Source organism: Bos javanicus, chromosome 7 (genome assembly GCF_032452875.1).
Source record: "Bos javanicus breed banteng chromosome 7, ARS-OSU_banteng_1.0, whole genome shotgun sequence".
In the NCBI taxonomy this organism is placed as follows: Eukaryota; Metazoa; Chordata; class Mammalia; order Artiodactyla; family Bovidae; genus Bos; species Bos javanicus.
In genome coordinates this window covers 89,907,255-89,919,987 of record NC_083874.1, presented here as the reverse complement: position 1 = coordinate 89,919,987, position 12,733 = coordinate 89,907,255, and the positions used below count along the sequence as shown (strand labels likewise).

The following is a 12,733-nucleotide window of genomic DNA, read 5'->3' as shown; positions in this document are numbered from 1 at the left end:
CAACCATGCTTCAAAGGGAGCAGGCGTACAGCTTTGTTTCAATATATTAGAGCTTTGCTCCTAAAATAAAGTTTAAAACATACTACTTCCTCCCTTTCACTTGATGTCACCTAATAGAGAGGATGTTAAAAGTAGCTATGAGACAGTCTCCTGAACCCGTGGATTTGAAGAAACACAAAGATCACAGGAAACACACAGCTAGTATTTGAAGTCCTAAAGAAGATTTTCAACTAGTTCAGGTAAAAATCAGAACAAAGACCCATACTTTTTGTTTCTGGTCTTACCCAGTTACATCCTGAAGAAATTTTAAATCTCTACAGATTTTTTTCACTTAGGTCATGTTTTAAAGTGACAGTCTTTTGTCTGTTTCTTTTGGAAAAGCTGATTATACAATGTATGTAAGACATTTTGCATTGCATCATCAACTTTTCCAAAAGAAACAAAAAGACAATAGACTATCATTTTAGAACATGACCTAAGTGAAAAACATTGAACTGTGTCAAAGATAAAGCTTAATGTAATAAACATAATGTGAATTATGATGGTATCATCAGAAAATAGTATATCAAATCTTCTCTGCTTCATGACACATGCCATAGTTAAAGAAGAAGAGCTTCCTGTGTGTTAATACCTGCTCCCTGCTTACCTGGGTACTGAAGTTAACAGACATCATTAGTCCTGCCCCATAGTCTCTGGCCACCTGCAGGCTAATGAGAGTGGACTTCTTATGAGCCACCGGCAGTCGAGAACCCACAGAGAAGTACACGAGACTTGGAGGTTTATCACGCTGTAATAATTTAATCTGTGCAAATCTGGCACTATTGTTTAGAGCTGCTCCAGCTGTTACTTCATACAGTTCCACAAAAAAATGTATTTCACTTTGAGGTATCTGCCAATGAGTAAAAAAAAAGGGGGGGGGACGATAATTACAAATAGATTTCTATTTTAAAATAATTCTGACATTAAGAAATAGCATCATTCATACACACTATTACAGAAATAAATACACATTTAGAGATACAGTCTGTATAATTACAGAATTAAATTCTTACGTTAAATTACCATGAGATTTTTTTTTTTTTTTCGGTCTTTCTTCAACACCTTTACTCTCTCTGGGAGAGCATCTTACTAGAAAATCAATGTCAGGAGATAATCTATGCATAAACTTCAATAAACAAAAGGATACACAAAGTATAATTCACACAATGAAAATGCTATCCAGTAGTTAAAAAGAATGAACTATTTCAATATTTTTCAACGTGGATGGATCCAAAAACATGACAATGAGTAAAAGAAATCAAGTTCGATAATGATATACATGCCATGCTACAACAAATGGAAAGTTTTTAATTACATAAAGCTTACTACATCTTGTTACTGGATACACATTTCGCTGAAGGGTAAAAAAGAAAACAAGACATAAAAGAAAACAAGACACCAGGACAGTAGTGATCTCAGCTGGAGGGGTGGCCCTGAGGGTAGTGCAGGGTGTGGAGCTGAAAAAACAGGACAGGGGAGAAAGCAGCTTCAATTCTGTAAGGTTTCATTGTTAAAGGTTTTATATAAATTGGCCAAATATTGATGGGTTAATTTAGTGGTCTCAGGCATTATTCAAAATTTCCCTAAATTCAGTATCAAGAAATCTAAATTTAGTCCGTTGCTTATGCTTTGGTCATGTTTTCCCTCGGTTCTGTGTCAACAATCTCAGATAATTTATTTTCTAAAGCCTGCATTCAATTCTGTAACATACTGTTAATCACCTGTTTTTACTTATTTTCTCTTACATAATAATTAAGAAATCTTAGCATCATTTTTAGCTTCCTAGCATAACTCCAAGAAGCTAAGCTGATACATTTTCAACTGTGTGTTTCACTGTCTAACTTGATATAACGCATCCTTCTTTTCTATCAGCAAGGATCTTAGTAATAGTTTGTTTTGTGATCATTTTAATGAGAATCATTATGTCATGAAACAATACAACAAATTCTTCAGTATTATTCAAAATGATTTATATCTTAGTAGCACAGTAAATGAACCGAATCTCTTTTTATTGTCTGGAGAAACATATTTAGTTTTCATGTGATATAGATTTTCTTTATTTTGCTGATTAACTCTCAGTAAATGTTGAAATGAAGGTAAATATGTTTTCCCCGCTTTTGGCAACTAAATTGGTATACAATAAATGGCAGCACTTGAAAAGTATAGGTAACTATATTCAACAACTATTATTCTCTAATGGCCAATGAGCTTGAGTTCACAATAATTTCATTTCACTAAGAACTTCAGAATATTACATTTCAACAAACTCTTGCCTTTTCTTCAGTACAGTATTTCTTCTCATTGTGATGATGATTAAAACATTACTTATAACTACTCTGAGTCAAAAAATATGTTGTAATCTAAGTAGGGAACCATAGAAATTGAACAAATGTACAGATGGGTGCCAACACATAATTAGAAGAGACAAAAGGAATCTTTCAGTCTAACAACAGAATACTCTGTTCAAAGACTATGCCTGAAGTATACTGGGAAAGCAAAACTCACAGATGGTTATCTGAACCTCTCTGGACCTAAATATGACTGGAGACCTCACAAGAACTCAAGTTCCTTCCCTAGTTAGGTCAGCAGCATTCCAAGATGATCTTTTGCCCAACTAGTATAAAATAATTTTTTTGTGGGCCCAGACCTGCTCAGAAGCAAGTAAAGTAATAAATAAGCAAGATCTTACTTAAATAGTTCTTAAAGAAATATGTGCAACAAATGTTTCAACAATCTGTTTAGTTTAAATGGACTTTGTGGGTTAAGAAATGCATCCTAAGTTTATTAACTATGACCTTCATACATTTTGCTAATATAGACCATATGACAGAACCATAAGATACCCAGCAGAGAAAGAGTGCATGAACTGGAATTCAAAAGATGAATTCTAATCTTTACTGAGTAATCAACCTGGGGAAAGTTACTTAAGTTCTTTATAAATTGAAAATAAAAAAACTGAATGACTATAGGAATGATAATTAGAGATACGGACACGACTGAGTGACTGAACTGAACTAAAGACTAGAAAAACATTATGTTGAGCGTCGGGAGACAGGCTGAACTTAGGAAAAACCGCCGTCAGTCAGAGGTGCGACTCCACAGATGAAAGCATGCATTGTGTTAACTGTATTGTGTTGTCAGTCACCTACTACTAGTGTTGATGTGGCTACTACTCGGCTCCACTCCCATCCATTCTGAATAGCAGCAATACCAAGCCACCCTATGAAGAGCCAACTCCTTGCTGAGAACCATGTGAAATACCTCTCATTCATTATCTCGTTTAATATAACGGCCCTGTTATTAACTCCACCAAGTCTGAGAAGCTCAGGAAACCTTAGCAACTTGTCTGATGTCACAAGCTATTTAGTGCAAGAGTCAAAATTTGAACCCAGGTCTTCTATCATCTTATGTATGCACCTAACAGAAGCAGAAGATATTAAGAAGAGGTAGCGAGAATACACAGAACTATACAAAAAAGATTTTAATGACCAAGATAACCACAATGATGTGATCACCCACCTAGAGCCAGACATCCTGGAATGCGAAGTCAAGTGGGCCTTAGGAAGCATTACTATGAATAAAGCTACTTGGAGGTGAAGGAATTCCAGCTGAGCTATTTCAAATCCTAAAAGATGATGCTGTGAAAGTGCCAGCAAATTTAAAAACTCAGCAGTACACAGGACTGGAAAAGGTCAGTTTCATTCCAATCCCAAAGAAGGGCAATGCCAAGGAATGTTCAAACTACCACACAATTGCACTCAATTCACATGCTAGCAAGGTAATGCTCAAAAGTCTCTCAAGGTAGGCTTCAACAGTATGTGAACCGAGAGCTTCCAGATGTACAAGATGGATTTAGAAAAGGCAGAGGAACCAGATTAAAACTGACAATATTTGCTGGATCATGGAGACAGCAAGAAAATCCAGAAAAACATCTACTTCTGCTTCACTGACTATGCTAAAGCCTTTGACTGTGTGCATCACAACAAACTGTGGAAAATCCTTCAAGTGATGGGAATACCAGACCACCTTATCTGCCTCCTGAGAAATCTGTATTCAGGTAAAGAAGCAACAGTTAGAACCGGACATGGAACAATGGACTGGTTCCAAATTGGGAAAAGAGTACATCAAGGCTGTATATTATCACCCTGCTTATTTAACTTTTATGCAGAGTACATCATGTAAAATGCCAGGGTAGATAAAGCACAAGCTGAAATCAAGATTGCCAAGACAAATATCAATAACCTCTGGTATTCAGATGACACCACTCTCATGGCAGAAAGCAAAGAGGAACTGAAGAGCCTCTTGATGGTGGTAAAAGAGGAGAGTGAAAAAGCTGGCCTAAAACTCAACATTCAAAAAACTAAGATCATGGCATCTGGTCCCATTACTTCATGGCAAATAGATGGGGAAAAAAAATGGAAACAGTGACAGACTTTATTTTCTTGGGCTCCAAAATCACTACAGACAGTGACTGCAGTAATGAAATTAAAAGACACTTGCTCCTTGGAAGAAAAACTATGACAAACCTAGACAGCATATTTAAAAACAGAGACATTACTTTGCTGACAAAGGTCCATATAGTCAAAGCTATGGTTTTTCCCGTAGTCATATATGGTAGTGAGAATTGGACCATACAGAAGGCCGAGTGCCAAAGAATTGATGCTTTCGAACTGTGGTGTTGGAGAAGATGCTTGAGTGTCTCCTGAACAGCAAGGAGATCCAACCAGTCAATCCTAAAGGAAATAAATCCTGAATGTTCATTGGAAGGACTGATGCTGAAGCTGAAACTCCAATAGTTTGGCCACCTAATGTGAAGAACTGACTCATTGGAAAAGACCCTGAAGCTGGGAAAGATTGAAGGCAGGAGGAGAAGGGGACGACAAAGGAAGAGATGGTTGTACGGCATCACCAACTAAATGGACATGAGTTTGAGCAAATTCCAGGAGATGGTGAAGCCTGGCGTGCTGCAGTCCACGGGGTCACAAAGAGTCAGACACAACTGAGCACCTGAACAACAACAAAACTGAAGATGTGGGAGACATACTGGAGGAAGTGATATTTTTATTTGTCCTTAAGGGAGAGTTAGGAAATGTTGAGTTGTGGGGCTTAAGGAAGGCATAAGACTATTTGGACAAACGCAGAGAGGAGGACTTAAACGTTATCAAGTAGAATAACATGACCAAAAGTTTTGAATATTGAAATTTCAGTTCCTTTTCTTCAGGGCAATAGAAAGCATAGCAACTGATCAAACTCCCACTCCAGAAAAGCAAAATATAATATTTGTATAAATTAGGAGTTTGGGATTAGTACATATGCACTACTATACAGAAAACAGGTATATAGGACCTACTGTATGGCACAGAGAATTATACTTGTTACCTTGCAATACCTAAATGGAAAAGAATATGAAGGCAAATACACACACACACACACACACGTATGTTATTGTTTAGTTGTTTATTCATGTCCAGCACTTTGTGACCCCATCAGGTGGCTCTGTCTGTGGAATTCTCCAGGCAGGAATACTGGAGTGGGTTGCCATTCTCTTCTCTAGGGCATTTTCCTGACCTAGGGATAGAACCCAGTTCTCTAGCAATGAATGTGGATTCTTTACCACCTGAGCCATCAAGGAAGCCCACATGTACATATAAACTAACACATCACTGTACATTAAGTATATTTCAATTTCAAAATTTTTAAAAATGAAATTCTTGGATAAAAAGTCAGTGGGAACCCAATATTTTAAACTTGTTTTCTAGCTCCATCACTACCAAGATGGTTCACAGCCACAGCTGTGTCAACCATCAACTCTCATGCCTATCTCCAGAACAAAGACTCAGATCTCTGAAACGCTGATGAAAGAAATCAAATCCTTGGATGTCTTAGAGCAGAAAAAATCAAGATGGCTCTAAAACACAGGTTATTGCTATAAAGCAAATAAGTATCCAGAGATGTTAAAGCAATATGAAGAGACACAAGGGTAGCTTAGTAGATCTTTCAGTGTCTATGATATGACTATTGAAGAAGAATTGGGCATCAGAGGATGAGATGGCTGGCAGGCATCACCAATGCAATGAACATGGACTTGGGCAAACTCCGAAAGATGGTGAGGGACAGGGAGGCCTGGTGTGCTGTAGTCCATGGGGTTGCAAAGAGTCAGACACAACTGGGCAACTGAACAATAAGAAAAGCAAAAATAAAAGTATTTAGTAAACAATTAAAAGTAGATGAATTTGAATCTATAACATAATGGTACTTAAAGGTGAAAAATTTTAATGGTTAAAATGAAAAATGTGAGTGTAATAGTGTATAATTAATATTTTATTAGTTTTAATGTATAGGGTAATGTTAGCATATCAATAAAGTTATGCCTTTAATTAAGTATATATTGATTTATTAGTGAATGGTAAACATTCTCTGTGCATGTATGTAGGAAGGAGTTAATAAGAAATGCTGGTAAGACAATCATTTCTATAAAAAATACAAATTGTACCAAAAATAGGAATAAATTTTTAGGACCTGTGAAATGCATGCAAATGAAAACATGTCAGAAGTTAAAGAGTACTTCATACAGAAGGTGAAAGATGATGCAATTTTATGTTCATTCAAATACGATAGAACAGATGAACTGGAAAGATGCACTAAGATCACAAATTTGTTATCTCATTTCTTTTCAATTTGTGCCACATTCCTTAGCATGTGGGACCTTACCTGGGATCAAACCCATGGACCCTGCATGGGAAGGCAGAGTCTTAACAACCAGACTGCTGAGGAAGTCCCTGTTATCTCATTTCTTATGAAGTAGAGCCTCCAGCTTGCCCTCACAAATATAACAAGATATTAACAAGGCAGGTCTATCTTTTTTTTTTTTTTTAAATTTCAGGTCTATCTTTTCAGTGCCCCTATAGACCGGCTCAATGTTTGACGGTGACAGGGCAATGGTTAAGGTTGAAGCGGCACTGCAAGATTTAAAGAACAAATCACTCTGTGGAAAACACATGGAGCTGAAAACATTAACTTGTAAAGCATGAACTTAAAAAAACATGTTGATCTCACAAGCCACGTCATAAAGTGGATCTCAATCCACTGTCCAGCAATTCTCATTTGAAACAGCTTCAGACAAGCATTAGGATCTGTGGTCCTAACAAAGAACAAAGTGGTGATAACCAAGTAACCTGAAGTGATCTGAGATGAGTGGTCTTTCTCTTCTGCAACCATCAAAATTCCTACAATTCTGGGAAGATATGAAACTATGTATTACTGTAACCTTAGAGAACATCAATACAACTGCTTCAGAAATTCTCAGAAAGTAGAAAACCAAGTAGACAAAAAAAAATGAATGAAGAGTTAAATCTACAAGATTATTATTTAGAATGGGTTTAACTACAGCTACCCATTTGGAAATAATTTTATTTGTGCAATGCTTTTTGTGCTGTTTAAAGTTTTTGGCATGTACAAAAAAATCATGATACTTTTGAACATTCAAAATATTATGGCTAGTTTTGCATTAAATATTGAGTTTAATAAATTAAGTGGTAGACAAGGAACAAATGCTACTGAGTGATCCTTGGACATTAAAGTATCATAGAATAGTCATTTTTAAAAAGTGACACATGATTACTAAATGACTAAAACTCTGTTAGAGCCTCAGCGGCCAATACCATTTGAATAATGCAGATTCCATTAGAATGAGGAGAGGAACGCCTGGCTCCTGGGGGTCATGTGCAACATGAACCAATAGAAATTGATCCAAAGACTCAGTGAGCATGGCCTCTGTGCCCTTTGGTAGATCAGAGCTGACCTCCCTAACTAAATGGATGGTGAATGAGAGAACTTTCATGTTAAGGATGAAATCTGTGAATACAATACAATGTAACCAAATCTATAGACATGATAAAAGGAAAAGAACTAAACATTCAGAGTAATCAGAAATAATACTAATCGGGCTGAAAATGACTCAAGGAACCGTTTACCCGTGAGCAGGTGGGCCAGGAAGGATCTTGGAAATGACAAGAAATAGAATGTAAAAAACTGATGGGCTTTTTCATTACTGAGATACAAGTGACTTACAACATATATAAGTCTCAGGTGTACAACCGATGAGCTTATTTACAGAAACTCAAAGAGACTCAGACGTTGCAGCTAGGCGGACACAAAGACTCTCCACGTAATGTATGCACGTATACGTGTCAACAAAGTAGCTTGAAAATGAGTAATTCTAAAGAAGTACAATCAGCATTCTACCACACCGGGCCTCATTGTTTCTTACCTTTCCAGGCTTGAGCTCAATGCTGATGAAGCACTCTGTTTGACCTGCTCTGCAGACAGTGGTCCCTGATACAGACAGAAGCTCATCCGCCAGGCTCACACCATCTTTCTGGAGCACAGCAGCTGTTTTGTTAAATGTGACTCGCCAAAAGACCTCGACATCTTCAAAGGCTCTAGGAACAAAGAAAAACCTATGCCAGTGCAGTCACAGATTGCATTATTCCTGACGCTAATGTAGAATATATTACCATTACGTCAGGAGTGAACCTCTTCATCCAATACCAGCATTCTCTCTCCCACTGATAATGTTGAAAATAACCAGTTCTGCCCACTGCAGTTAAGAAATTAAGGCCAGAGTTTACGTGGCATTCTTTGACCACACTCCATTCAGTAACGGTTAAGTACTTATTGAAATATAATTCTGGATACTATGTACCAGAAATATGAAAATAAAAATTATAGAGAACCATTGCCTTGAAGTAAACATTCCTCATTTGTCTTTTAACAAGAATCTTTCTAAAGGAAAAACACTACTGCTAAAAATGGTCATTACTATAAAAGACAAGAGATGATCTATCCTTTCTGACAATATTTAGACACAAAATGGAAAAGGTAACACTGACACACGCAACGGTGTGCATCCCAAGTGCCCATACATCATGAACACGCCGATGTGCGCTATACTGTATTAAGTTGTAAGCAAAATACTGGAACTCTAAATCTTCCTAAACAGTAAATGGTTGTATACGCAGCGTGACAGAGAATAGTAAACATGATGAAGCAATGACTGACATAATCTGACATCTGTATGGTACTTCACAAAGTACTAAATGTTCAAGGCAGCCCTAATCAGGGCTCAGTCACGTCCGACTCTTTGCAACCCCATGAACTATACCCTGCCAATCTCTTCTGTCCATGGGGTTTTCCAGTCAAGAATACTGGAGTGGGTTGCCATTTCCTACTCCAGAGAAACTAGAGTATTTGAACACTGACATCAAATTCCGCATCACTTTCTTCTATCAACATTTCATCCTGCTTCTACCATTTTATAAATGCAAATTAAACACCATGTAGACACACAGGATGTTATGTCTTCTACATAGATACAAACAAAACCTGTTTGGCTGCCTTGTAACGGTAAGATGCAGACTGCTCATCTCAGTTTCTTCACCCAGCTCCAGTCTACTCTGGGACTCCTCACTGAATCCTATGATGCCATTGTGAAGATCACTCCCTGAAAAGAAAAATAGAAGATGATGATATACCAAAGACTTTAAAAGATCTCTGTTTCCCCCATCTATCCAGCTCAGATGGTATAAAAGTGAGAAGTTCACAAGTGAATGGGGCAGGCAGGAGCTACAACTTTTAAAAGATCTTTACCCAAAACAGACAAGAATCAAAATGATCACGTCAAGGTAGTTGACACTGTGAGAGCAAAGGACCAAAGGAAAGCAAGCATCAAAGCCTGCTGCCCACACCGATACACGCTCATCTCTCTCTGATGAGGCTCTACTCTTTATTTCAGTCCTTGATACTGCTGTTTAAAGTCAGCACATCCTGATAGAATATAAGTTCTACTGAGTAGCAATTGTTTTCTTTAGTGCTGTATCCCTCGTACCAAGAACAGTGTCTAATAAATATTTAGTGAATATGTGACCTTCATCTGATTAGTTTACTTCCCTATAAGAAAGTTGACCAAAAGACCACTGATGTTAAACATTTGATTATTTTCCCCAGAGAAAAACGGAATTATTAACGAACTCTTGGGAATCTCAGAGTAAAAGAAAACTCCTCCGAGCAACTCTTGAGGTTGGAGGCGCCATCATACTACACAACTGTGTCAAAAACTGGAACAAACCCACAGCCCACACCATGCTGAAGTAGTCACCCCAAACCCTGGTCAACACATAAGCTAGCTTCTCAGACAAGAGACATTATCGGTAAACAGCTCCTGCTGCTTTCTATTTCTCAAGAAGCCAGTTTTGCAAAGTGATCCTAAAAGCAATGACCCAGCGGAATCAGCCTCAAAAACCACTTGTACCCATCACCCTGAAACCTGAAACTCCAAGCAGACAGAACTTCTGCAAGGAAACAGAAAACTACGATCTGTCTCGCAAGTGTGAGTAAATGTGGAGCCTGCAGCTTAGGGACACGCAGATGATGGACCACTCTTGTCCTGGTGCCTCGTGGGTGTTTTGTCTCAGCCATTGCCCATCCTCATCCTCACTAATCACGACTACGACTGCGTCTTAGTCCTGCATTGGGACCTGACCTTAAGTCTTTTTCTTCAGCAGCAATTCTTCTCTTGTCACTTTGAGTACGAATTTGGTCTCTCAATTAATAACAAACAGATTATAACCATCTCAAAGCAGAACTTGCATTTTCTTTTTCAATGTAATAGTGACTAGCATGGTCTTAAGGAGTATAATACTTTCCTTGCAGCATCTACAATGATAAACTTCATGTCCAGTTTCTAGTAAGATGAATCAAGACTTCCAGAGTGCCAATGATCAGAAACAAAACTAAATAAACTATTTTCCCCTGATTTATCTTGAGCGTTTGTTCTAATATCTAAATGTGAAATGATTATGAAGGTTAAAGATAAGAGGAATCAGCAAAATTAATGATATAGTTAAAAGATAAATACTAATTTAAAATAAAAAGCCAGGTAAGGAGGAGAAGACAGGAACATTCACAGACAGAGTAAGGGAAGTCAGGGTATTTGACATGCAGAAGTGCTGATGAATTACACCACATGACTCTAAGAGGAGTCAATCATTTGCCACGTGTGTACGATGTTTGGTGTTAGGCAGAGAAGAAAAACATTAGAGAACTTCATTGAGGCTCATCTGACTGGTAAGTTAGGTTCAGAGCTGGTTGATGGGAATTGCCTGGTGAGTTAGACTCAGAGCTGACCTATGGGTAAGCACTGGTATGCCATACTAACATAGTATTAGTGAACCATGTTGGTATGCGTCGGTATGCCAAACTGACTGAGGAGCACGTCCGTTCCAGTTGGAACACAGCTACTGTCCTGAGTCCCTAAGGGACCCTAACCACCAGCCTAACCAGTACAACATCTCCCCATGATCCAGTAACTAATGGAGTAACGCTTGGGAGAGCAAAAAGCCTCCATCAACTATTGTGATTGGTCTGTGCCTCTGTCAAACTACTTGCTAAATATTTTGACTGTCAACTCTGATCTTATTCAAATAAATATAACAAAATATCTATGTCATGGAATGGGGGAAGAAACTGTTGATTTAATTTTAAAAGAAATATATAGGTGGTATCAAGCTAATGTGAATCAAACTCAGTAAATAACTTGGAGAATTGAATCCGCATTTACAATATTCAATAAACTGGATGATTAGGAATAAATGATAATTCTAATTGGTATAATTTTGCAGGGTAACATAAATGGGATGATGTTGGGTATAAGAGGAAGTTACACAATTGCAAAATTATGACTGAATTATAACTGAACAGCTAAAATGAAATTCTAGGAAACACCAAATCTTGCAAATGGAATATAAACATGTTTATTCTAAAAGTTTCCTTTTTTTAAAAAAAAAAGAAACATAAAGCATAGACTGCTGCCGCTAGTTGCTGTTAAGTCACATCAGTCATGTCCAACTCTGTGCGACCCCTTAGACGGCAGCTCACCAGGCTCCCCCATCCCTGGGATTCTCTACGCAAGAACAGTGGAGTAGGTTGCCATTTCCTTCTCTAGTGCATGAAAGTGAAAAGTGAAAGTGAAGTCGCTCAGTCGTGTCTGACTCTTTGCAACCCCGTGGACTGCAGCCTACCAGGCCCCTCCATCCACGGGATTTTCCAGGCAAGAGTACTGGAGTGGGTCGCCAGTGCCTTCTCCAAGAGCATAGACACTAAATGATTTAATCAGGGCCTCTGAATTAATGGTTGAGCTAAGTCAAAATTATATACTTCATGATTTTTAATTTTCTTTCCACTATACTGTTCTATTATAGTGCCATCTGAAACTCTAAAACACTGTGTAAAACTCATTAATGTTTATACAAAAGGGTAGACCAGGTAAGAATCATGAGCTAGCCTTGTCAATATTCTAATTAGCATAAGTTTATTGACAGGTTGAGCTAATCCACTTAAAGAAATACAGTATGATTTCAGAGGAAAATTGCAAATCATCACTAAAAAATTTTCAAACATGCACATATATACAACACACACATTCCCAATAGTACAAACGTTATATAAACTACATTGGTTCAAAAGCAGAACAAAAGGGAATAGTTATAATCTCTTTCCCAACAGATACAAAGAATTTTCTGACAATGACATCTTAGACTTTGCAACGGATTAATAAAAGTGGTTGGGAAATTCAGAATGAGATTTCAAAACAGGACAGGCAATCATGTTGGGGTGATTAAATTAGGTATTTTCCAGA

The 12,733-nt window shown here is 37.7% G+C and overlaps 1 protein-coding gene across 1 annotated transcript in view; it reads right to left on the bottom strand.

Annotated features, from left to right (window-relative positions):
- Window positions 1-12,733, bottom strand: part of ADGRV1 (adhesion G protein-coupled receptor V1) — a 542,954-nt gene that overhangs the window by 314,591 nt on the left and 215,630 nt on the right. The window contains exons 75-77 of the mRNA XM_061424381.1: window positions 9,424-9,541; window positions 8,309-8,480; window positions 647-889 (exon numbers count right to left, since the gene is read on the bottom strand). Of these exons, the coding sequence (XP_061280365.1) occupies window positions 647-889; window positions 8,309-8,480; window positions 9,424-9,541 (533 nt within the window). The remainder of the gene's footprint in view (window positions 1-646; window positions 890-8,308; window positions 8,481-9,423; window positions 9,542-12,733) is intronic.